Genomic DNA, 25,177 nt, shown 5'->3' with positions numbered 1-25,177 from the left:
TCCTTTCCCCCTCCAGCACTGACCATTGTGCAACTGACCATAAGAAGGAGCCATAAGGAGGCAGAAACAAAAGGATATGCATGTAGTGAAGTTAAATTACTCAGGTCAGAGAAAGAGGAAGTATAAAGTAAGTATCAGAGCCACAACTGGCCATGACATACCTTTTCCTCCTCTGTCTCAGTCTTCAATCTCTCCTTGTCCTCAATCTCTTTCTGTCCTCTGTCATCCTTGTTTCCACCCCAGGCCATGTTATAAATTAATCTAGCCACCATTGGCCCTCTCTTACTGAAGTCTTTCTTCCTGTTCTTTGGAAACTGGTTTCTCTCCAGTTCACAGACTCGTCCCCATCTACTCTTCCATTGACCTAGAAGTGAACTTGGGCTTGGGGCAGGACAGAAGGTTGCAGAAGCTTCCGTGATGCCTGAGCTCCCTGGATGTGATCTCCCTCTGGTCAGAAGCATCCAAAAATCTGTTTCCTGCACTTCACTTCCCAGCCTGGGCTTCCAGGAGGCACATGTCACCCCTCCCCATTGCTTCTCATTGCCCCCTCTTCTAAGAGAGACAGAGGGAGAGAGTGAGCAAGAGAGAGATTGACCGAGGTTTAACATTTTCCTTGGAGATATACAGTCAGCCCTCCATATCCACAAGTTCTGCATCCTCACATTCAACCAACTGTGGTTCAAAAGGCCTACGATGGTTGCATCTGTACTGAACATGTACAGACTTTTTTTCCTTGTCATTATTCCCTAAACACTACAGTATAACAACTATTTACTTAGCACTTACATTGTATTAGGTATTATAAGTAATCTAGAGATGATTTAAAGTATACAGGAGGATGTGTGTAGGTTATATGCAAACACTATACCATTTTATATAAAGGACTTGAGCATCCACGGGGGTCCTGGAACCGATACTCTGCAGATGCCAAGGGACCACTGTACAAGCAAGAGAAGGCAAAGGAGTTACCAGAGGCCACATTCATTTCTCTGGGTCTCAAAAACTTGAGAAAATTGAGTCCCTGGGCCCATCCCTTAACTCATTTTACCCTCCCTCTACCCCGACCTCTTCCTAAAAGACATGTCAGTTAAAAAAACAAGTCAGGTCCTCTTTGGGCCCATTTATTATTTATTTTGAATAAGTAATACAGTCATATGCTTCAAAATTCAAAATGTACAAAAGGGTATATACAGTGCTAAGTCCCCTCCTCCCTCCCCTACCCCCAACCTCCGAGTTCTCCTCCCCAGAGGCAACCAGTGTTACACGTTTCTTCTGAATATGCATATATAAGCAAATATCTATTTATATTCTCCTCCCTCCTAAAACACAAATGGGAAGTGCACCATACACACTTCTGTGCCTTGCCTTTTTCATTGGAAGATATTCCCTATCAATATATAAAGAGATATAATTATTTTTATAGCTGCATAGTATGGCACTGTAAGGCTGTATCAGAACTTATTTAACCAGTCCTCTAGGGAAAGACGTTTCTGTTGTTTCCAAACTCTTGCTGTTTGTATACTCACCCCTAATCCAGACCCCTGGAGGGACAGTGTGGTGGGAGGCCCTGCTCCCCAATGGCCCTGGCTCATTTGCATGCCCACACGTGATTGGACAGCCCCTGGCCACTCACTGGAGTGCCTGGGTCTTCCTGTTTCTCACTCTTGGTGCCCACCCAGCCTCCCATGTTGGCTACTGCAGAATACAGAGGTCACTGGTCACACACAGCCCTGGCACAAAATGACCACTCCTCATTACCATTGCACCCACAAATCCACCTAAAATGCTAACTTGAGCTGCTGCTGTCTCTGTGACCATGCCCTGCCAGAGAACACAAGGCAGACTATACAAATGGGCAAAGAGTGCACACCCTCCCCAGCACGGGGGTGGGGGCAACTCCTACTTCACATATGTGACAGACACAAGGGGACAGAGAGGGATTGTCCTCTCAAACCAGATATCCCTTGCATTTTGAGACTTCCAGAGGCCTATGGCCAGGAGAGGAGACTGAAGTTGAGAAATGAGGGCTAGGGGAGCATGGGGCAGAGGAACATCCCATCAGAGCTGGGAGGGAAATCCCAGGACAGAAGAATAGGTAGAAACAGGAGGAGAAGGTGGTAGGCAAGAGGAAAGAAGAGGGAGAGAAGGAGGAGGACTTGGATGAGAGGGAATGCGGGCCAAGAAGCCCCTTCACCCATCGGTGGATACATAGACCTGGAAGGAACCCCGCCCTGGGGTCTCTAGAGAACTATCCCCATTGCGGAGCCCCCATCCTCACCTCCCAAGAGAGGGATTGGGGAGGCCCAAGAGAGACCTGGAGATGGCCTAAAAAGATTTGGGAAAGCCAGAAAGCAAAAAACCCAAAACACAAAAAACAGGGAGTCTTTTGGGGAAAAGCTTGGCCATCAGTCCAGACTCCTGTCTGGCCATTCTTCTTCCTGTGATGGGAATCCAGCAGGTCTGGGATCAACAAGCTGAGTTCCCCCTGCGTCAGGCATCTCAGGCTCAGGATGTTCCCAGAAGAGAAAGGGATGCAAGGGAGGGAGATGGGAGAGAGAGGACCTTGGGGGAAGGTGAGGATGGGGACCTCAGGGGTGTGATGGAGGAGAAGTGGGCACCAGGTTGCCTGACCCAGTGCCCACTGCTTCCCCTCCCCACAGACCCTGGCCCTGGGGCCCATGGCCACATTCCCCCTCCCAGGGACCACCTAGTTGTGAGAGAAGCCTCCATGGGAGTAGGCAGGGAGTTTGAGGGCACAATCAGTCTGGGAGAGGCAAGCTAGGGGGTTGACCTCACAGGACCCAGCATCCTGGCCCTTATGGAAGTAGATGGAGTCAGCAGAATCAAAGGAGGGGTCCTGGTCAAAGAAGTTGTAGGGTCGGAGGAAGAAGCCCACACCGTTCCCCACAGTCACTGTGTTGGGAATGTCCTCTGCATGTGGGATGTGCAGGAAACCAGCTGTCACCCAGGCCACCAAGTCCTAGCAGGGGAGAAGAAAGAGGATCATGAGGCCTGGCTTTGCTAAGGACACGCCTGCCTCCCACAGTAGCCTTGTGTGTAAGGATTTGCCTTGCCAGCCCACCTTCCCTCAAAAGGATTTTAAGTCTTTAAACATTTTTTTCCTACTGGTCCAGAAGTCAAAGCACAAATAGTCAATTTCATATGTGGAGCAACACCTGCCTCCCTGTCCCAGCCTGTGTCCTCCATCTCTGACATTTCCCATCACATCGCTATCAACCTACCGACCCTCAGAGGAATGATGACACCCACAGGCTACTTCAGCTCCTCTCCCCATAACTCTTGGAGTGTTCCCAAACTATAGCTGAAGGAAGGAGGATGGAGGAGGGAAGATCAGCATTTGGGAGGCAGAAAAGGCCAACATTCAGATATTACTCCTTTAGTGGTCAAGCCAGGAATGGGAAAAGTTTTAGATACAAGTGATGTGGTCTTCCCTGGTGACTTCCAGCCCTCTTTGAGTCCTGGGGCTCAAAAAGGACTCAGTCCATGAAGCTGAGATTTAGATGGCTGTAGAGTCTTGAGGATAGGCCAGGGCCTTAGCCAGAGTCTGCAATGTGAACTCCCAGCTTGAGATGATTCCCTCAAGAGGTAATGATCAGACCCACAAAAGTATAGGAGGCTGGAATCAGCTCCACCCCTCAGGAGACCAGATGGTTTTCAGGGACCCCTAAGAGAAGGGTGGGGCTCATGGAAGCAACCTAAGTGTCCACCAATAGATGAACGGATAAAGAAGATATATAGGGCCAGCCCCGTGGCTTAGCGGTTAAGTGTGCGCGCTCTGCTGCTGGCGGCCCAGGTTCGGATCCTGGGCGCGCACTGACGCACCGCTTCTCCGGCCATGCTGAGGCCGCGTCCCACATACAGCAACTAGAAAGATGTGCAACTATGCCGTACAACTATCTACTGGAGCTTTTGGGGAAAAATAAATAAATAAAATTAAAAAAAAAAAAAGAATATATATATATACACACAATGGCATACTCCTCAGCCATAAAAAAGAATGGAATCTTGCCGTTTCCGACAACATGGATGGACCTAGAAGGTATTATGCTAAGTGGAATAAGTCAGACAGAGAAAGACAAATATCGTATGATTTCACTTATATGTGGAATCTAAAAACCAAAACAAACAAACAAATGAAACAAAACAGAAACAGACTCATAGATACAAAGAACAAACTGGTGGTTGCTAGAGGGGAGGGAGAGGATGGGCAAAATAGGTGAAAGGGATTAAGAGGTACAAACTTCTGGTTATAAAATAAATAAGTCATGGAGATGTAATATACAGCAAAGGGAATACAGTCAATAATATCGTAATAACTTTGTATGGTGACAGATGGTTACTAGACTTATGGTGATCATTTTGTAATGTATATCAAATGTCAAATGACTATTTTGCACACCTGAAACTAACGTAATATTGTATGTCAACTATACTTCAATTAAAAAAGAAGAAAGATGGGCCGGCCCGGTGGCACAAGCGGTTAAGTGCATGTGCTCCGCTGCGGCGGCCCGGGTTTCGCCGGTTAGGATCCCAGGCGCGCACTGACGCACCGCTTGTCAAGCCATGCTGTGGCAGTGTCCCATATAAAGTAAAGGAAGATGGGCAAGGATGTTGGCCCAGGGCCAATCTTCCTCAGCAAAAAGAGGAGGATTGGCAGATGTTAGCTCAGGGCCAATCTTCCTCACAAAAAAAAAAAAAAAAAGAAGGGGCCGGCCCCGTGGCTTAGCGGTTAAGTGCGTGCGCTCCGCTGCTGGCGGCCTGGGGTTCGGATCCCGGGCGCACACCGACGCACCGCTTCTCCGGCCATGCTGAGGCCGCATCCCACATACAGCAACTGGAAGGATGTGCAGCTATGACATACAACTATCTACTGGGGCTTTGGAGGGAAAAAAGAAATAAATAAAATCTTTAAAAAAAAAAAAAAAAGAAGAAGAAGAAAGAGCGGCTGGCCCCGTGGCCTAGTAGTCAAGTTTGGTGCGCTCCACTTTGGTGGCCTGGGCTCAGTTCCTGGGCGCAGACCTACACCACTGAGTGGCGGCCATGCTGTGGCAGTGACCCACATACCAAATAGAGGAGGACTGGCACGGCTGCTAGCTCAGGGCGAATCCTCCTCAAGGAAAAAAAAAAAAAAAAAAGAAAGAAAGAAGAGAAGGTAGGGCTCATCTTTGTGTCCCCACCTCCCTCCCTTGGCCCTCCCATGGTCAACTGACCTTTCCAGCAATGGTCTCATTGTTGATGAAGTCAGTGAAATCCACAGTGGGGGTCCAAGGGTCATTCTGATTGTAGATGCTGGTGCTACTGGGTTCCTCCTCCTTCCGCCGGGTCACGGCCAGTTGGTACCTAGGGAGGCACTGCTCAGGCCTTTATGGTCACTAACCCCATCCTACTGCCTCATTATGATGGAAGGGAGCTGAGCTCAGGGACCTCAGTTTTCCTGTCTCATTTACACAGTGACTCTGATGTCATCAGGTGGGTCGCCCAACACCTTTCCAGGTCCTCCTGTTCATCTTCCTGCCATTTCATAGCACGGCCCCTCCCCCATCCAAAAGAGAAAAGAATTCTCATACCTGGGCTCTAGTTCCCCGGCGGACCATGTGCCCACTGTGTGCCTTTTGATAACCAGGAAATCCTTCCAAACTCTTACCTCACCTCACAGTTCCCAATTGGCCCTCTCAATGCTCCCTTCTCATTCTCATCTCCCGCAGCCTCTGACACACCACCACTCACCTCCCCCAGCTCAAGGCTCTCTCCATGGAGCTGCTCTGGGGCAATGGCTCCCCAGCAAAGCTGAGCGTCTGGATGCGGTAGCCCCTCGGGTGACCCCACTTGTTGCTGTGGTTACTGGCCAGGTACAGGTAGCGAGGGTGGGTGCCTCCCAGGGGGAAGGCGGCCTGCTCCTCTGTCTCCAGCAGCTTCCGGGTCACCTGCATCCTCTGTATCTGGTGCTCAGGGCTCCAGGGTACCGCGGTGGGGACAAAGGCCGTGTCCTCAGCCCAGACCCAGTTCTCCAGTCCTGCCGGGGTGAGGTGGAGGTGGGTAGGGGGAAGGGTGGGAGGGAGGGCTGGTCATGCAGTGCTCTGCCCCCTCGACTTCAGAGTGGGGGCCAAAGAGAAACCCAGAACTGAGTGCGTCCCCTGCCTCTCTCCCCTCTCCCCAAGATACCCCCAATCTTCCAGCCAAAGCTGTTGACCCATAAAATATTTCTTCAACGATTTCATTCATTCATCCTTTCATACTCATTAGCAGACAGGACTGTGCTTGGCCCTGGGGACACATAGATGAATGAAACAGCATCCTTCCCATCCTGCTGTCACAGAGGACACAGAAGGCAAAGCCCTGACTGGCCTGCAATGTAAGAGGAGCACATTCAAGGGTCCAGGTTATAGGAATACAGGTGCAGGCAGGAAAAGGGGGCCTTCCTTTTCAGCCTGCCTGAAAGGGGGCAACTTTTCAGCCTGGCCTTAGAGGATATCACCAGCAGAGATGACATGGCAGGGCATTCTAGGCAGGGGCAAAACCTGAGCAAAAGCAAAGCAGCCTGACTGTAACACGTGGTGTGCATGTCCACAGACAGGGAGGGGGTGAGTGTGGCTAAAGCAGCCCTCAGGGAAGAATCTGAAAATGGGTGGGAGCTGCGCTCTGAAGGGAAGGGCCTTGTAGGCTCTTTCACAGACAGTATCCTATAGGTGATGGGGAAAATGGGAGCTACATGAGGGAGCATGCTGGCCTGGCTGGTAGGTCCCTCTGGGTGCAGCGTGGACCCTGGTTCTAAAAGTAAGCAGAGTGGAAGCAGCAGAGCAAGAACTGGCACCAACCAGGGCATGGCGGTGGGGTCTGGGAAGGGGTTTGAGGTATTTCAGAGGCAGAACAGAAAAAATCCAGTGTTCAATTCAATGTGGGGAAGGAAGTGAAGAGACAAAGACTCCAAGACATCATGTAGCCTTGGCTCTTCCTGTGACCACCAACTCCAGGAACTACCCAGAATGTTCCATGGTATCCATTCTACCCCTTGCACTTAAGTGTATTGTGCCCAGAGAGAGATGGAAAATCGGGAAGGAGGAGGGTCCATCTCCCAAAGAAATGTACAGACTGCAGTGCTCTGTGACTGCCCTGCATGTGCCAGGGACTTGCAGAATGCAGTCGGATCCTCCCAAATACCAGCACCACAGGCCAGACACAGAGAAATGAGCTGAAAGACAAATGGCTGCCTCCGTGCTGTGGGGCCCATATAAGTAAGTGCAAGGGACGGAAGAGGGCAATGGGGATTGTTAGCCCCAATCCTGATCCTGCCTCCTCCCTGAGCTTTGCCATTTCCCAAGATCTTCTGACAAGTCACGTGAGGGGAGGGTGGCAGCTGTGCACCCAGCCAGTGAGCTAAGATCCAAACAAAATTCAGCAGCCAACTCTCTCCCATCCAGCAAAGGAGGAAGCACGCAACTCCAAAACCGCAGACTCATGCTCAAATCTTCCTTTCCTGGATGACCTCCACAAAACCCAAAGCAAATTGAGACAACTCTTCAGCCTCCTCTTCTGGAATCCTTGCCCCCGCCAGGATGACTTACCTCCTACATCCAGATCCACCTTGAAGTGGGCGCTGTGGGTGTGGACAGTGCCCAGCGTGTGCTCCCTAACCTGGTTCCCGAACCTTCGGCCAGCACCAAAGAGGAATGCTGAGCTGATATAGCCCGTGGCATGGAATTTGACTTCTATGGCCCCATTGGGGTAGAAGACCATATCCCACACATAATCATAGTTGAGCAAGGTGGACACAGATCTGACGACCAGCACTGTCTCTGCAAGGCCCCCAAAATAGTAGGAGTTGAAATCTGAGTGGTGTCGCCTCAGGGGGAGGCCCTGGTTCTGTTCAAACACACAAAAGGCATCATGTATTGTCTTGGGGGATTGGGACTCCAAAAGGAAGTGCCAGTCCACGTAGGTGGCCAGGTAGGGGCAGTCCACCCCACGCGTCAGGGGTGTGGAGTACTTGCCCATGCCAAAGCTGCCATCAACATATCGGGTCATCATTGCTCCTGGGGTATTTCCACCATAGACGGCCAAGGCCTCTTGGACGCTGATCTCATAAGCCAGTCGTTCTTCCTGGAAGCGGATGTCAAAGATCCTTGGGCCACTGTAAGCTCCCAGGCCAAAGGAGAAAGTCCACAATGAGGAGGCCACTCGGGTCCCCTGGACACTGAAGCGGGGACCCTGGGGATGGACTTGCAGAGGGGGAGCTGGACCTGGGGGCACCTGGGACTTCAGGGACCAGGACCCACCTGTGCCATTGTCTGGGATCACCACCACATTCACCAGGCCAGCCTCAAACTTGTCCTCCAGCTGGGCCAGACTCTCATAGTAGCGGCCTTGAAAGAACACCTTCTGGATGGTCCAGTGCACAGGGTCCAGAGCCTTGTGGTCTACCAGCAGCTCCAACCCCACGGGGTGCAGGTAAAACCCAGCCCCTGAGATGTTGTAGTAGAGGCCAAACCAGGTGGCCCGATCTCCTGATTGCAAACCACTGGGGGCTGTGGTCATTGTCACCAGGTTCCATCCTTGGTGTTTGTAGAAGCAACAGTGGTGGAGGACACCAGCAGCCTGGGGCAGCTCTTTGTTGAAGATCATCTGGTCTATGTCCAGGTACTCTCGGATCAGCATGGGGCGTCGGTGATAGGGCAGGGGGCCCCCGTGACGCTCCACTGTCACATCCCGCATGTATGAGGGGTGCGGCAGCGGTCCCACCACCAGCTCACTCACGTTGGGCTGGGGTTGTCCACCAAAGAAGACGATGGCCAGTGCTTCCCGGGCAGGCGGGGGACTCCCCCTGTCCATGTGGGCCAGGGCTGCAGCCTTGGGGGGCAGCTGCAGCTCCACCGAGAAGACGCAGTTGTCCGAGGGGCGGGCCTGGGCTGCATCCACCAGGCCTGGCCCCAGCTGCTGGGTCAGAAAGCTCATCACGGCCGTCAGCTCCTCTGGGCTCAGGTCGGCAAACAGCTCGCTCTGGCCAGGGTGTGTCCAGGGCTGGGCACTGGGAGATATGGAGGGGCAGGGGAGAGGCAGGCTGGGTTCACCCCCATCTCTTCCCCTGCCAGCTAGCAAGACACACACCAAGGCAAAGATGGTGATGACAGCCAGAGCGAGGAGCACCAGGGTGGTCTTCTGGTTCATTGTCCCGTGAACAGATGGACAGAGGATGAACCAGAGTGGAGACTTGTATTCTCAGACCAGCAGAAGAGGGTCTCTCTTGGTTCCTATATTGGGGGATCCTGGACTCTGGCTGAGGTTCCCAGTATTCAGACGCATAGGAGACTGAGGGTGGGAAGGACAGGGAAGGCTGGGGAGAGGGGCAGGGCGGGCCAGAGTTGGGGGGCGGGTCTGAAGCAGGGCAGCAGTGATTTCCACAGACCTTACATGGCTTTGTCCTCCAGGCTCCAAATCAGACTCTGCTCTCTGGGTCAGCGCTGGAGCTGGGGAGAGCGGGGGTAAGAGGAAGTAGGGGGCGGGGGGGCGGCCGGTTTCAAGATAATACAGCTGGCCAGCCTGAGCACGGAAGTGCAGCACCAGCAAGGAGCCGGGGTTGTGCAGAGTGGGTTTGTGCAGAGCGGCTCCTCATACCCCTCAGCCCCGCTTCTTGCCCAGCCCCCACCTTCCCAGGGCCAGATGTTCCCTTTCCTGTAACTTGGAACTGTTATTCTCCTTCCAAGGAAATCCCCACCCCCAGCCCTTGAGCTTCCCAAACAGCATTCCTTGGCCAGGTCTGTCCCCCTTGCCCTCTCTCTTCTATTGCTAATTTCCTTGGCCAGAGTCCTCAATATTCTCTGGGGGGGTTCTAGATACTAGTCATATAGAAGAAATTCAAGTAAAAATCTTGTAATATTTTTATTATAAATTGCACATACCATCAATTTTTACAAAATTCTCTTCTTCCATTTCAATGCATGTGCATAAAGAAATGCCTTGTATAACATTCATTAAATGTGAACACTAGCTATTTCTAATTGGTAGGATTTGTGGTGCTGTTTGAATATTTTAATAATAATATCATCTGTGTAAATTCATCATTTAAAAAAAATGAACTGGAAATAAGAATTAACTGAAAGGATATATGAGGGTTTATTGTGGGAGGAGGCTGTTTCCTAAGAAACATTAAGAGGCTGGGAGTCAGGGGAGCAGGAAGTGGGAACAGAGAGGAAGGTACATATGCCCCAGCATCCCTACTCCATGTCCCACCAAAACCTCAGGGCTAAAAGTCCTGGTAAGAGAAAGGGGGCAGGTCCGGGACACAGGCTACCAGGTGAGGGATGCAGGCCACAGGGTTGACACTGCAGAGCCCAACATCCTGGCCCTTCTCAAAGTAGATGCTGCCAGGGGAGAAGATGGAGGGGTCTTCATCAAAGAAGTTATAGGGTCGGAGCAAGAAGCCAACTCTGTTCCCCACAGTCACTGTGTTGGGGACATCCTCAGCGTGGGGGATGTGCAAGAAGCTGGCTGTAACCCAAGCCACCAGGTCCTGCAGGAAGAGGGAGAAGCTGGAGGACTTGTGAGGCCACACCCAGAGAACCACCCTTCAGCCACAATTCCAAATCTCCAGCCTTGGCCCTGCTTCCACCTCCGCCCAGCCCCAGGCCCACAAAACAGGCATGGTGATCCATGTGAGAAGCTGTAGGGTGGTTAATGTCCCAGGGCTAATCACACTCCAGGAAGGAAGACCCACGGTGGTCATCAGAGAACTCCTTGGCCCCTGAATCTGAGAACTGGAAACCTACCATTCCCTCTAACCTACAGCCAGGGGCTGGGCAGCCGATACACCAGGCTCAGAGGAGCCTCTCTCCCCTGCCCCTAGGGCTACCAACCTCTCCTAAGAGGGTCTCATTGTTGATGAAGTCAGCAAAGGCCATAGTGGGTGTCCAGATGTCATTCTGGTAATAGATGCTGCTGCTCTGTGACTCCTCCTCCTTCCTCCGGGTCACCACGAGCTGGTATCTGACCAGGAACGTTGTAGGAAGGTGGTGTCAGAAAATGTCAATGGCCCTTACCAGCCCAGAAGTCCTCTCAATCAGATTCTGTGTGAGACCATTCCCCATCCCATATCTACTTAGATCTGAGAGGAGGTACAGGGGTGAACGGTAAGCCAAGGGTAGTGAGTTCGGGTGTCCAAGAGCTGGGAAGGGGAAGGGGACCCGTCCTTCCCTACCACCCAGTGCCCAGGGCCCTCCTCACCTCCCCCAGCTGAGGGCCCTCTCCATGTCGCTCTCCAGGGGCATGTGTATGCCGAGGGGGCTGTGGATCTGGATTCGATACCCGCGCTGGTGACCCCAGGCATTAGTCTGGTTGCTAGCCAAGTAAAGATAGCGGGGAAGGGGGCTTTGCAAGGAAAAAGCTGTCAGGTCCTCCCTTCCCAGCACCTGCCGAGTCAGCTGTGGGCGCTGCAGTTGGTGCTCCGGACTCCAAGGGGCTGCCACAGGTTTAAACACCACGTCTTCAGCTACCACCCAGTTTTTCAGCCCTGCCAGGGTGAGGGGAGGGAGAGGAGTTCCATACCAGGTGAGACAGGTCTCTCATCTTCCCCACCATGCCCATTGCACTGCCCTAACAAAGGGCAGCAGAGCTCACCAGAGAGCACCCTGTACTGGGAGGCAGGTCTGGATTCGAGCGCTAGCCCATCTTCTTCAGACCTGCCCTGTTCAATATGGTTACTGTCAGTCAGAAGTGGCTATTTCCATTTAAACTAAAAATTCACTTCCTCAGTCACACCAGCCACATCTCAAGTGCTCAACAGCTACATGTGGCTGGTGGTTAACGGACTGGACAATGCAGATACAGAAATTTCCAACGTTGCAGACAGTTCTATTAGCACTGGTCTACCCAACAGACCTTGGACCAATTCTCAGCTTCTGATTCTTTCTGAATCTCTACACTGGGCATAATAAAAGCTGTTCTGTGGCTTAGCTCTGTAAATGGAAAAGCACATGCAAGTGGCTGCTAACATTCTTGTAATCATGAAAGGGATAATATTTTTGGAGAAGCTGGCTGGAAAAACCCAATCCCCTTCCACGGTGCCCTGCACATTCCTCCCAGCTCTGAGACTCTCCTTTCTCTCTCAACAAGGTGGGGACCACTTTGTCTTTTTTGGAAGTGAGATTTGTATCTTTTAAACTGTCTAGGAGCTCCCTGGAGTTCTATTGCATTCATAACCTGCACTCAGCATCCCACCCAGCACTTGACGATATACCCTTTCTTTCTGCAGGTTTGGACTGTTAGTTCCTTTAAATACGACCTATATGAGGGCACCTGGCACAGGGAAGCACTCTACTGAGGCCAGTGCCTCTGCCAGTTATTGTCCTGTGTGCAGGGGACTGGCACAGCCTCTCTGGCCCACAGCCCTGGCCTGCGCTGCACACTCTAGGGATCTAACAAATGTTACTCAATTTTACTTCCCAAGACAAGGCTCTTGAATGCCAAAAATGCTGAAGAGAAACTTCAAGTCAGAAAATAGTCATATCCCAAATATGTTAATGAATAATCTAGTTAATATGCTCATTTCAATCATGCATTTTCAGTTCTCCCTCCCCTCTATGCCCACACCACACACACACCCATGTCTTTATACTCGAGGATAAGAAAACGTTTCACAAGAAATGTGCTTAGTTACAGTGCATTATACTTGGGCAGTCACTTCCTATCCCATCTCCTCCTATCCTCCTTAGTTTCCCTAACTGTAAAAGAGAGTGGGTCTGGTGGATTTCTAATTTTCTTTCAGGGTCTAACAGTCTGTGATTTGGTAAGTTAGTCATTTTCTGTCCTCAACAAAAATCTGCCAGGAGCAGCAAGTCCTCTTTGTGATCTGAGCCCTACTTGAGAAATCCCTTTCGATACTGGGAGCAAGCCTACTGCATGCCTGCCGTGTCACCAGAGAGCCCACTGTGATGACACATGCTGGCAAGAATGAGATGGCCCGCCTCAGGAGCATGAGGCCACTATCTCGTATCCCCAGTTGCCTGAAATCCTGTGGTACAACCCCCAGCTAGTAGCCCCCCTTCTCACGCCCCAGGACCACCTCTACTCTGAAGCCTCTTTAGACACATGCTTCCTACATCTGCTCAGGCCCCTGCTTTCTCCACCTCCACTGACCCCAGAATTAGTTAGGAAGAACTTGAGAGCCCCAACTCCAGCCCCATCCAGCTGCAGACAAGGCAAATTCACCAACCATAGAGTCACTCAAGGCCAACCAGCCAGGCACAGCCATTACATTTAAACTAGTTTCACAATCACACCAAGTCAGAGAGGCTGGGTAATCGAGGCTGGGTGGGGGAGCTCTCTCTACCTTTTGCCAGATACCCAGTGAGCCCAGTATTTCAGGCTGATTGCAGCTGAACACTCAAATCAGTAGTCCCTGCTGTTACCACAATAAATTGTGGTGCTGGAATGCCACTCTCCTGCCTCTTCCAGCTTGATTTGGGGGTCTCCCTTCCCTCTGCCCCACCCCAACTCTCAATCCGCATCCCCTGAGCACTCACCTGCCACATCCAGGTCCAGTTTGAAGTGGAAGGCATGTGTGTGCACTGCCCCCAGCACTCGTTCCCCCACACGGTTCCCAAAGAGGAGGCTTTCCTCTCCCCCACTCAGGAAAGCTGTGTTGATATACCCCGTGGCATGGACCCGCCCTTCAAGCGCCCCATTTGGGTGCAATACAAAGTCCCAAATGTAGTCATAGTTGCCTACAGATGACACAGACCTCACTACAAGGGCTGAGCCAGCCAAACCACCATAAAAATGACTCTCAATGTGATTGTGGTGCCTTCGAAGGGGTAGTCCTTGGGCCTCCTCAAACACACACACAGCCCCCGGGAGCAGCTGGACTGCCCCTTTGCCCACTAATATGTGGATGTCCACCATTGTAGACTGATAGGGGCAGTCCACTCCTCGCACCAAGCCCCGGCTGTGACTGCCAAGTCCATAGCTGCTATCCAAATATCGGGTCATCATTGTCTTGGGTGAATCGGCACCATAGACAGACAGACACTCCTGGACACTGACTTCATAGGCCACCCGCTCGCCCTTGAACCGAATATCAAAAATCCTCATGCCGCTGAACACTCCATGGCCAAAGGTAAATGTCCAGAGAGAGGATACCACCAGGTTCCCTTGTACACTATATCGGGAGCCCTGTGGTGAGAACTGAAGAGGGGGAAGAGGACCTGGGGAGATCCGGGACCTCAGGGACGAAGCCCCATTTGGCAGGGGTAGAGGAACTCTAACCACTTCCAGCCGGCCAGCCTTAAACTCCCATTCCAACTGGCTCAAGTCCGCATAGTAGTGCCCAAGGTAGAAGACCTGCTGGACAGCCCAGTGGGCAGGGTCCAGGGCCCTGTGGTCCAGCAGCAGCTCCAGCCCCACTGGGTGAAGGAAAATCCCAACACCTGAGATGTTATGGTAGACAGCTATCCAGGTAGCACGGTCCCCTGAGCGAAAGCCCCCAGGGGTGGCATGCAGAAATGCCAAAGTGGAGCCATTGTAGTTGAAGACAGAAGCCAGGAAGACTGGTGCCTTGGGTAGCTCCACCTCTTTCAAATGTTTCGCCATCTGGGCAAACTCAGTTCCCAGCATGGGGCGTCGGTGATAGGGCAGGGGGCCCCCGTGACGTTCCACTGTCACATCCCGCATGTAGGAGGGGTGCGGCAGCGGTCCCACCACCAGCTCACTCACGTTGGGCTGGGGTTGTCCACCAAAGAAGACGATGGCCAGTGCTTCCCGGGCAGGTGGGGGACTCCCCCTGTCCAGGTGGGCCAGGGCTGCAGCCTTGGGGGGCAGCTGCAGCTCCACCGAGAAGATGCAGTTGTCCGAGGGGCGGGCCTGGGCTGCATCCACCAGGCCTGGCCCCAGCTGCTGGGTCAGAAAGCTCATCACAGCCTTCAGCTCCTCTCGGCTCAGGTCGGCAAACAGCTGGCTCTGGCCAGGGTGTGTCCAAGGCTGGGCACTGTGGGATACAGAGGGGCAGCGAGGAGGCTGGCTGGAGCCACCTTGGCTGGTCAGCAAGACATAGGCCAGGGCAAAGATGGTAATGAGGGACAGTGCCAGGAACACAAGGACTACCTTGAGATTCATGGTGAATGCTGAGCTGAAATGAGTCTTACCAGCTGCTCCTTCCACATGAAATCAGGGTTTATATTCAGTAGGATGGACAGGAATGGAGAAAACTCCACCCTGTGGGTTGGACAGGAAATTTCTGACTTTGATTTATATAATTCTGTTCCAACTTTCTGTTCTGTGGTTTGGCTCAAGGCACTACTTCCACGTGCATAGCCTCCCCTGCCACTGAACACCTACTGCCAGCACAGTCAACTCCCCTACTGATTTCCATCATTTAGACCAGATTAGAGAGCATTTGGATTAACGCTAAACTCTACCTTCCACCCAGAATAGGTCTGAGGAAGAATGCAAATCTCAGATGCCCAATAAAGTCCTGTGTGCTACATGCAGGCCTGTGTGCTATATGCAGGCATTATAACTGTCCATTTTCCTACCTCCTGGCAGGCACCACCACCAATATTTCCAGGATCCACTGCCCAGTTCAGCAGTATGCACTGTTTTGCAAGTTGCCTAAGGCCAAGCCCTTGATTTGTAGTCTTGGGCCTCTTCTATGCAGTCAGTGAGAAAGAAGGAGTGGTGAGGGCCTGGGCTTAGCAATCAGATTTATATACCAATCCCAGGTTCCTAAGCTGTGTAACCACAGGGCAGTTACTTATCATGAGCCTCAGTGCCCTTACCTATAAAGAAGGGATAAAACTACCCTATAGATTCATGAAGATTAAATGTGATCATGCACACAAAGTGCTTAACAGAGCCCGACACAAGGTAGGCATTCAAAAATTGTCAGCTACTGGTACTAACCTCTGAAATAGAATAGAGCAGATGTCCCTCCATTGTTCAATCTTAATCTTAAATCTCTTTTTGCAGAGACAATGAGGGGATCATTGGAAACCAGAGGCTACTTTGCAAGGTGGAAGTTGAAGAAACTTTATTTCAGAGGGAGCTAGGGTCCTAGACAGCCCCCAAGTCACTTGAAAACCAAAACCAGGAGTCCCTGGCATCTCTTCAAGAAATTTAAGACATTATTCAGAGGAAAGAATTAGTATAAGGTAAAGCAAATGAAGGGTAGCGTGTGCCTTGAACCAGGTGATTCCCCACACACAGAACTAGAGCAGCCTCTACTGGCGGTCCATGGGTATCACTGCAGCAGGGGGAGGAAGGAACCAGAATCTTGTGAGGGTAGGGACAGAAGGCAGCTTAGGTCTGGGAACAGCTAACTTTCACATAACTCAGACTGAACAAAAATGAAAGACCCACTCTTGCCTCCTGGTAGACAGAAGCCTCCGTCTTTCCATTATTCCAGAGAAAAGAGGCAGCTCAATCAGTAACAAGACACCCAATAGGGTGGCTGGAGGTGTATGTGATGGCGGTGTCCCAATGTGCACGCACATGAGTATGGGAATGTCCCTAACCACCAGAGCATCGCACCAGCGTCTGCGGTTTTAGAAAGAGGTCAAAGTACCTGTATTTTTAATAATTTCTTGACATGGTAAAAGAATTTTACATTACGATCCAAGGGTAGTAGGGTGAGGAGAAGGGTCAGCAGAACAATCCAACAAACAAAAAGGGAAACTGAGAAACACGTGGCGGGAGGAGGGGAGGGCTTTAGCTGGAAGGGATCTGGAGGATGGGTAGGGGGGCACTGCCCAACTAAAATGCAATTGGTTTGTTACTGAGTACTATTCACGGGAAGACAGCATCCTCACTCCTTCTCTACAGAATATTGGGAGTAAGAATGATCCAGGTGGAAATATGATTGGGGGTTAGAAGACAGAGACAGGGCAAGAATAAAAGTCAGAAACAGACACTGAGAGTCACCGGCAGGCTGACTGCAGATACTGACTCTCCAGTAGTGGTAGAATAAAAAAGTGGAGGTTGATGAGGATGAACACAAAAGCTGTAACAAGTGACATCTCTGGAAGATTCAAGAGATAGAGGAGGCAACTCTTCTATGGTTTGACTTGCCCAGCAGATTTCCACATACACAAAATGTGTACATGCATGAGCGTGCATGCACATATATATACACAAGTGACTGCTTTCCCTGGAAGCACAATACTATAAATAAGAGAAACATTTTCCCCAAAGGGAAAGCCCAGCAGGAGCAGCAGCATCTGGCCCTCACAGCTGCAGACACCCCATCCCAATTTACAACTGGCCTGGGAAGAGGCAACCAGGAATCAGAGGACCAGCCTTTGCAATACCGTCCAAAGGGACCTGAGTCACAGAGGATAGGGCCTTCCCGAGTCCCTCTGCTTCTCATCTCTCAGTTCTCCTCCAACTCACCAGCCTCTGTGCACCAAGGGGTTACAACATCAGGAGACGACGAGCCCCAGTGGTCGAGGACTAAGACAACTATCACCCTCTGAACGGCATGTGTATGACAGGGTTCGTGGCGGGCGGGGGGGGGGGAGTCAGGTAAAATAGTAGGAACGCATGTGCGTGTGTGTCTGTGTGTGAAAATCCTAGTTGTAAAAACATCTAAAGAAGCTAGGGACTTGGCTGAAGGTCTAAGGTGTTTCTTGTCATGATCGGGTTCAAGGTGGGATGTGTGTAGATGGGAAATCCTAAGTCATCACCAGGGCAACTGTGGCAGGGAGATCCAACATCCCACAGTGGCAAGAGATACTAACTTTATTTCAGGAAGAGAGGAGCTGGTACCTCTGATCCCAGTTCCTAAAAAACACCTAGCACTTTCCTTCCAGTTTCCTCAGCTTCTAACCAACTAATCATCAAAAGGAAGAAAACACAAAGCCCAAGACACAGGGGTGAGGGTGGCGGGGAGAGAACAACAAGTATTCTTGTACTAACATCCTGCGCACACAGACCTGCAGTTCTCCAGAAATTAGAACAGGTTGGGCGTAGGGTATTAGGCAAGGAAATAGAAGAGTTCCTGAGGCCTGAAAAAAGAGGTAAACACGTCACAGAACTACATGAGAGTTTCATTAGACTCGAACTAAAAACAGAGAGAGGTGTGATTACTATTTCCAGCCAGTTTCCCCATCACGATAGTCATGTAACAAACCAAGGCAATGTCGGTCTTGAGCCAGACTCACAGAGTCCCCTGGCCCTGGCCCTGGCCTCAGTACAGTGTCTCTGCATTGCTGCTCCGGGGCCGTTTGATCTTCTCGATATTTTTCAGGATCATGTCATGTAGAGTGACCTGGGAGAAGAGGGATCATGGAATCACACATCCGTTCTACTCCTACCTCACAAAGAAAACTAGATCCCCCCCAAATCCCCAGCAATCACTTGCATAATCCCAATCTCACTCACTGAACTTGAATTCAAGGTGACTGCCCTACCTCTCTTACACCCAAAACCAGGTTTAAGAGGCTATTTCCAAGGCCCCAAGCGTCTAATAACAACTAACATTTATTGAGCACTTACCATACCAACAATTGCACTAGGTCCTTTAATGTGTTATCGTGTTCATTTTTAAAAACTATCTTTGTGCAGTAGATACTTGACTATAAATTCCATTTTAGAGATGAAGAAACTGAACTTTCGGGTTAAACAACTTGCCCAAGACCACCATTACAGGCAGAGTTGGCTCTACACCTGAGTCTGTCTGACCCACATCTTTACCCCTATACACTGCACTCCTTCCCATCTAGGTAGAAAGAAAGGAGACATCCAGCTAGACACCCTCAATTTCATAGTTCTCAACACTCAGTTCATGAGTAGAATTTGTTCTTCTCATTTTACCTCCATCTCCCATCTCGATCCCCAGAGAGTGGCAAGAAAATTATCACCAGAGCTATGAGAAGCCAGGGCAACTGTGGGCAGGGACTAAGGTTACTTACATATTGATTCCTTAGCTCTGATATGATGAGCCGAAGGCTGATATATTCTTTCTCATCAATCTCTGTCACAGTGCGGCGATAGTCCTCCTGAAAGGAGGGGCAGAGAAAAGGCTAGTTCCCAAGGCCTGACTGTCAACAGACAGCTCTTTCCCACTGACAGTCACTCCTCCCTATTCTATCATTTCCACCCTCAGACCATGAAACCCTTACTTACCACATGGGGATATTTAGCTATTTTAGAAACCAATTTGGCTCTTGTAATATAATATCTGGAAGAAGAGAGAAAAGGAGGAAGCTGCAGGAGACCCTGGACAGTACTTACCACCTCACCAGCCCCTATTTCCTGGGCCAAGCCCAAGCAGCCCTACCTAGAAATCTGGTCCAGATAAGATGCAGCTTCACTCTCAACAGTTCTTAGTTCTGCAACTGTCTCCTCCTGAAAAACACAAGTGAGTCAAAAGTCACTTTCAAGTCACCTTACCGCAGATCAAAGAGAAAAGGAAACAGTCAAAGCAGGGGAGATGAGAGTATCTCCCAAACCTCCCTCTCTAGTTTGTAATGCAAGCACATTACCTGAATGGACACCCCAAAGTTGTTCCCATCTTCTATCCTAGGAATCAGGAGCTGTACCCACATTTTGACCTAAAGGGTGAGGGGACCAAAATATATATATGATGACCTTGGCCTTTTCTACTGAAGCCATGAAGTATACAATTCATGCTGCTGGGGTCAGATGCCAGGAACACAGGAGTCAAGACACTTAGCCTGCCAACTTCCACATCACCGCCATGCCTCCAGCCCCACATCCAGCATTTTTCACAGTTCAAGCCAGACTATTGGGGGTCAGCCCATAGGTCACTAGCCCCTGCCTCACCGTGTTGCATTTCTCGATCAACAGCCGGATCTCAGGTTTCACTTTCTCAATAATGTCCACCAGCTGCTGGTTGCTTTTAAGCATCCCATTAGGCATCACAAACACCTTGGTTCCTGGCAGGGATGTGGAGAAGGTCAAATGATTGGGGTGGAGGGCAGGACACAGCATCCCCCACCTTTCTCTCTTCTTCCCCAGACCTGTGAGATGCTATGACCTCTGCCTTTTTTTTTTTATTTTTTTCCCCCAAAGCCCCAGTAGATAGTTGTATGTCATAGATGCACATCCTTCTAGTTGCTGTACGTGGGACGTGGCCTCAGCATGGCCGGAGAAGCGGTGCGTCGGTGCGTGCCCGGGATCCAAACCCGGGCCGCCAGCAGCGGAGTGCGCGCACTTAACCGCTAAGCCACGGGGCCGGCCCAAGATTTGTTATAAGTACTCTTGGTTTTTTTTTTTTTTTTGGCTGAGAAAGACTGGCCCTGGGCTAACATCCGTGCCCATCTTCCTCCACTTTATATGGGATGCCGCCACAGCATGGCTTGCCAAGCAGTGCGTCGGTGCGCGCCCGGGATCCGAACCGGCGAACCCCAGGCCACTGCAGCAGAGCGCGCACACTTAACCGCTTGCGCCACCGGGCCGGCCCCTGACCTCTGCCTTTTATCTATCACAACCCTATCTACAAACCATGACACCACCAACAGAATTAAAAACAGAGAATGTATGGATTAACAAACGAGTGTCCAAGGTATGCCAAAGGTCTGAAGAATAAGGAAATTAAAATGTGCTCTAAAGATTTAATATACCAATCATTATTGAAGAGGAAAAAATAACATGGAATTGGAACTTCTGTGAAAGATCTGCAGTGTGTAGCCATCTCCAATCTCTCTCCCTTGGCAGTCCACACTAAGTCAAATCCTTCTTGTTTATTGGAAAATTAGGTTTAGAGTGCTAAACAATGACCATGTTATGAGAACTTGGGAATGCTAACACTGGGAAATAAAATAAGATCCTGCTTCCTGGCCAGCAGAACACCAGATCCATCCTGCAAACTAGGGAGTAGGGGTTGGCTCTTACCTTGGAAGGCCTCTTCACATTCATCCAACCTTCGCTTCTTGTAAGTGGGCTAAGGATACAGAAAGACAGGAATTAGCCTGCTCTCAACACCCACGTCCCCATCACAAGTTACCTTTTAGCAAGTTTAATCCCTTCCTCAACCCCACAGGTTGTCTTATTAATTGACGCACAATTTACTAAGCACATACAAGGCTTTAAGAAAAGGTCCTTGCCACAAAGCAACTTACACTCTAGTAGGAAGACCAAGCTTTCAAGAAATATAACACATTAAGCATATAGCGGAGGGGGTGGATACTATAAACAATAGGAAAAATGAACCATTCAACGCAGGGTGCGGATAATTAAGGGAATATGTACAAATCTGCTGGTTCCACAAAGAAACACAATATTCAGTTAACAAATGTACTGAGCATCTGCTATGTACCAGCAACAATGTTAGGTGCTGGGGATACTAACATGATTAAGACAGTTTCTGTTTCCCACAATTACAAGTTCTATCAATGAGACAGTAATGCAGACAAAAGACAATACAGTGTCATCAGTGTTATAAGAGAATGTGGATATATAACTGATAAGGATTAGGTGCTGAAGATACACAGCAAAGACAGAGACTGCAGTTATACAGCAAGAACTACTCACCCCATAACAAGACTCCAGACATTGAAACAGGTAAGAAAAGTCTTACTTAGAGCCAGGGGGACAGACCAGATAACCTGAGGGAACCTGCAGCTATTAGTCCTATTTGAAACCCACTCTAACACGGAGTAGTATTAGCATATTCACCTCATGCTAGAAATGAAAGTCAGGGTGTAAAGGGGGTGTACTGTAGTCATCATGTCTCTAAGAGTCCTCGTTCTCAGATTCAAATCCCACTGTCCCCTCCGCACATGCTCAAACTGACCAGGAAATAGAGGACAGAAACCTATTGCTTCAGGACACAAAGATAAATATAGGACGCTTACACCGTCCAGTCCATCGTGACTATTGGTGAGAAGAATGGGGTCAGGAACTGGGAGATTCATGTCTGAGTGGATCTGAGTTAGGTCATGGATGTTTAGGATTGGTTCCTGAAAGAGAGACACCCACCCCCAAAACAAACATTAGTCTTTTCAAGATGAACAAAGAAGTATTTCATTTGAAGGGCAAGAAATGAGAGTGCTTTACAGTACAAAACAAAACAGAACCAACACATCATTTGTCCCATTTGAGAGAAAGACCAGGGCCAAAAAAATTAGGGAATTTGAGGAAAAGAAAAGGGTCTCTCACCTTCAAAAAACTATCAAGTTCTAACAACTTCTTTGGGAAAAAGTTTGCCACCAAGTCTTCTGCCTAAAGATGAGGGGAAATACAGTTAAATTAATAATTGTGGGAAGGTCCCTGATATCTCTTCTTTTGGAAAGTCCCAACTATTAACCAACACTCATTTTTCTATTTATTTCACTCACCTCACTTGTGATCCGCTCCCTGAAAGAATCAACCTAAAATTAACAAAGAGAGCAATTCAATAAAAGCAAGTCAATACCTGGCAACAGAAGTAAGGGCTGGAGTGGGAAACCCAAATCCGGCTGTCTTTCCCTCACCTTGTAACTGTAATTAGAAGGTGAAAGGCCCCCAGACTGCAAATACTTTATTTTTTTGAGGATCCATTTCTCCATCTCAGGAGAGGGAAGCAGGGCTTTGAAGGCAGCACCCACCTGTCTTCCCTCCCTCTCTCCCTGTGTCTGAATTTGAGAGCAGACAAAAGACAGGTAGCTAAGGGAGGTGTGACCTCACAAACGTGCCAACCCCCACCCAAACCTGGCCTACGATATCAGGCAGGCCTGACGCCAAGGGCAGGGGCAGCGTCTGGCGGCGGCGATGTTGCTAAGGTCGGGGACTTCCAGCTGTCACCAGTCTAGAGCACTGAGTCCACCACGTGTTCGCAGAGGTCTCCCCGGGGCTCTCCACCACCAAACGGGATACAGAAGACCACCCTATTTTATCCTCTCCACCGATGGCGTCTCCGGGAGTGGGGGGCTGGGCTGAGCAGAGCGGAAGCTCAGAGCTGGTGTCCCCAGGGAGATAAAGACTTCCCAGGGAGTGGGGAGGCGGTCAGACTGCTCGGCATCGAAGCGAGGGGTAAGGAGGCCCGGACCGGTGCCGCTACCTTGAGCTTCACTTCCTGATCCACCTTCAGCAACGAGGCCATGGCCGGGCCGGGCCGTGTCCGTTCCGCTGGAGACCGGAGGCGCTGTGGGCTCCGGGGACACGGTCAGAGGGACGGCAGGAATCTCGGCTGCTCTCGGGACGCGGCCGCCCTCGTTGGCTTTCTCACTGCTGACTCCGTTCCTCCGTGCCGCCCGCCCGCTGCCTGCTGGCTCTCTCGCTCGCCCTCCCGGCTTTCGCCGCTCACGCCGGAAGTTACGTCACAGCCAATCGCCGGGACTCCGGCGAGGATGCGCACGTGCCGTGCGCAGCCGCGCTGAGTTTCGGCTCCGGACGCTGTGGGCCCGGCTTATGTCTCCCTGGCTCTAGTTCCCAGGAGGAGTGAGGTAAGAGGGAGGGCAGCGGAGGGTGCTTTACTGAGAACTGAGCCTCACAGACTCGAGCGCTCGCCTTCACCGAGGGAACCTTTTGAGCCGCGGCCGCCTTGACAGGACCGACGACGCCGTCGCGCACCGGTGACGTCGGCCCGAGGAAGACGGCGGTCGCGGCGCTGGGTTCGGGGGGTCTAGTCTGCGATTCCTGCAGCCGCTTCCTGTTGGCCGAAACTATAGTGTTAGGATAAAGCCAAACAGAAGACAAGTTGTATTGTACCAGACTTCCCCACCTTTTTCCGCCACTTATTCTCATACACCTCCAGACCTCAGAGATCAACTGCCTGATGGGCAGATTGACGCCCAGAGTTGGGTAGTGCTTGTCCAAGGCTACACAGTGTTTCCAGTAAATCCTGGACCAGAGCCCCAATCTCCTGACTTCGAGGACAATGCTGTATCCCTTTCCTAATGGAATGCAGAGACTATCTCTTCACTCACCCATTCATTGGGTCTGTCTCTTAACGTTGATTATTTCGCTTAATAAAATGGGCCAGGACCGTCCCGGAGTCTAGAAATATAATGTGAGTCACTTATGTAAGTTAAGATCATCTAGTAGCCACATTAAAAAATAAAACAGGTGAAATTTATTTTGATCATGTATTTAACCCAGTTTATCCAAATACTATCATTTCAACGTGTAATCAATATAAAAAATATTAATGAGATCTTGTGCGTTCTTTTCTCATATCATATCAAGTCTTCGAAATCCGGTATGAATTTTACACTTACTGCACATCTCAATTCAGAGGCATCACATTTGCAGTACTCAAGAGCCACATGTGGCTAGTGGCTCCTGTATTGAACAGCACAGCTCTGGGAAATCAAAGATGAAAAAGACTCAAATTGTCTGGTCTCATGGGTCTTAATACTGGAGAAAGGCACCAGAAAGTAAACCTTCAACATAATTGCAAAATTTGATAAATGTTAGGAAACAAATGACTGATGTAGAGAGTACTAGGAATCTATTTTAGATAGAATGGCCAAGGAAGTCCTCTCAATGAAGTTAAGCTGAAATCTAAAGGATATAAAGGAGCTAGCTTGGGAAGAGTGAGGGGAAGAGCCTTGGGAAGATGCAGCACAGGCAGATGCCCTGGGGAAGGAAAGATGTCCTGTTGAAGAAGTTGAAAAACTGGTTAGTGAGCTAGGGCTGGGGGTGGGAGTGGGAATGGGGTGGGGAGGGTTGTTAGGAAATAACTTTGATTTAGTGCAAAGGCAGGTCATCTGATTTACATTTTGGGGTCACTCTTGTGGCTGAACACTTGTCCTGGGCAGGCCTCTGTGCTAAGAGCAAGGGATATGGTGGGAATACACAGTTAAATGAAGTGCGACTGACTATGGCCTTTGGAATCAGAGAGACCTGGCTTCAGATCCCACCTCAGCTTCTTACTGTGATATCTTGGAAAAATACTGAAATACTGAGTCTCAATTCCCTCATCTGTAAAATAGAAGTTTAATCATTGTTAGTAAATAATATGTAATTCTGTAGCGTTGTTGTGACTACTGGAAATCATATATATGTAAAAGAACCAGCACAGTGCCTGGACACAAGGCAGGCACTAGATAAATAGTAGCCATTGTCGGATAAGCTACCTGTTAGTGCTTAGCATGAGGAGATTACTCCTTAAACTACGTAATTATCATCATCCCTGCTTTCAAACTCAAAGCCCTTTTCCACTTATTCAAGGCTGCATACAACATAGCCTATACTACCTATCTTGCTCATTAACGTGTAACGGTTTTCCCCC

General features: G+C 50.1%; 3 protein-coding genes across 5 annotated transcripts; all 3 read right to left on the bottom strand.

The window, feature by feature from the left end:
• Positions 1-2,494: 2,494 nt before the first annotated feature.
• Positions 2,495-9,193, bottom strand: AOC3 (amine oxidase copper containing 3). Its single transcript, XM_087441219.1, has 4 exons — positions 7,584-9,193; positions 5,749-6,034; positions 5,232-5,361; positions 2,495-2,980 (listed from the first exon to the last, which is right to left on the bottom strand). The coding sequence occupies exons 1-4, from the start codon at positions 9,181-9,183 to the stop codon at positions 2,708-2,710; spliced, it is 2,289 nt and encodes a 762-aa protein (XP_087297345.1). The 5' UTR covers positions 9,184-9,193; the 3' UTR covers positions 2,495-2,707.
• Positions 9,194-9,425: 232 nt separating this feature from the next.
• On the bottom strand, positions 9,426-16,386 carry AOC2 (amine oxidase copper containing 2). 2 transcript variants are annotated; one of them, XM_087441220.1, is made up of 4 exons: positions 13,533-16,386; positions 11,236-11,521; positions 10,869-10,998; positions 9,426-9,482 (listed from the first exon to the last, which is right to left on the bottom strand). In XM_087441220.1, exons 1-4 carry the CDS (start codon positions 15,118-15,120, stop codon positions 9,471-9,473), a joined length of 2,016 nt encoding a protein of 671 aa, XP_087297346.1. In that variant the 5' UTR covers positions 15,121-16,386; the 3' UTR covers positions 9,426-9,470. The 2 variants fall into 2 exon arrangements, with proteins under 2 accessions (XP_087297346.1, XP_004434474.1); XM_004434417.3 differs by lacking the exon at positions 9,426-9,482 and adding an exon at positions 9,489-10,525.
• A 154-nt stretch (positions 16,387-16,540) lies between these two features.
• Positions 16,541-23,240, bottom strand: PSME3 (proteasome activator subunit 3). Of its 2 annotated transcripts, none has more exons than XM_004434420.3 (11): positions 23,003-23,240; positions 22,302-22,334; positions 22,123-22,185; positions 21,819-21,923; positions 20,857-20,905; positions 19,786-19,898; positions 19,485-19,553; positions 19,280-19,347; positions 19,126-19,180; positions 18,912-18,998; positions 16,541-18,268 (listed from the first exon to the last, which is right to left on the bottom strand). In XM_004434420.3, exons 1-11 carry the CDS (start codon positions 23,042-23,044, stop codon positions 18,188-18,190), a joined length of 765 nt encoding a protein of 254 aa, XP_004434477.1. In that variant the 5' UTR covers positions 23,045-23,240; the 3' UTR covers positions 16,541-18,187. The 2 variants fall into 2 exon arrangements, with proteins under 2 accessions (XP_004434477.1, XP_087297375.1); XM_087441249.1 differs by lacking the exon at positions 23,003-23,240 and adding an exon at positions 22,437-22,934.
• Between the last annotated feature and the right edge of the window lie 1,937 nt (positions 23,241-25,177).

The sequence above is a fragment of the Ceratotherium simum genome, chromosome 16 (genome assembly GCF_057802395.1).
Source record: "Ceratotherium simum simum isolate JZ-2026a chromosome 16, ASM5780239v1, whole genome shotgun sequence".
Classification (NCBI taxonomy): domain Eukaryota; kingdom Metazoa; phylum Chordata; class Mammalia; order Perissodactyla; family Rhinocerotidae; genus Ceratotherium; species Ceratotherium simum.
This window is presented reverse-complemented; position numbering and strand designations above follow the sequence as displayed.

Excerpts from the sequence above, each read along its gene's own strand:
- AOC3 (XM_087441219.1), bottom strand. The coding sequence starts at position 9,183 with ATGAACCAGAAGACCACCCTGGTGCTCCTCGCTCTGGCTGTCATCACC. Across the intron at positions 5,362-5,748 it reads AGAGCCTTGAGCTGGGGGAG|GTACCAACTGGCCGTGACCC; the intron begins GTGAGTGGTGGT and ends GTGCCTCCCTAG. Across the intron at positions 2,981-5,231 it reads ATGAGACCATTGCTGGAAAG|GACTTGGTGGCCTGGGTGAC; the intron begins GTCAGTTGACCA and ends CTCCCCTGCTAG.
- AOC2 (XM_004434417.3), bottom strand. The coding sequence starts at position 15,120 with ATGAATCTCAAGGTAGTCCTTGTGTTCCTGGCACTGTCCCTCATTACC. Across the intron at positions 11,522-13,532 it reads ACTGGACCTGGATGTGGCAG|GGCTGAAAAACTGGGTGGTA; the intron begins GTGAGTGCTCAG and ends TCACCCTGGCAG. Across the intron at positions 10,526-10,868 it reads ATGAGACCCTCTTAGGAGAG|GACCTGGTGGCTTGGGTTAC; the intron begins GTTGGTAGCCCT and ends CTCTTCCTGCAG.
- PSME3 (XM_087441249.1), bottom strand. The coding sequence starts at position 22,511 with ATGGAGAAATGGATCCTCAAAAAAATAAAGTATTTGCAGTCTGGGGGC. Across the intron at positions 19,899-20,856 it reads ATGTGAAGAGGCCTTCCAAG|GAACCAAGGTGTTTGTGATG; the intron begins GTAAGAGCCAAC and ends CATCCCTGCCAG. Across the intron at positions 19,348-19,484 it reads ACTTTGGGGTGTCCATTCAG|GAGGAGACAGTTGCAGAACT; the intron begins GTAATGTGCTTG and ends TGTGTTTTTCAG.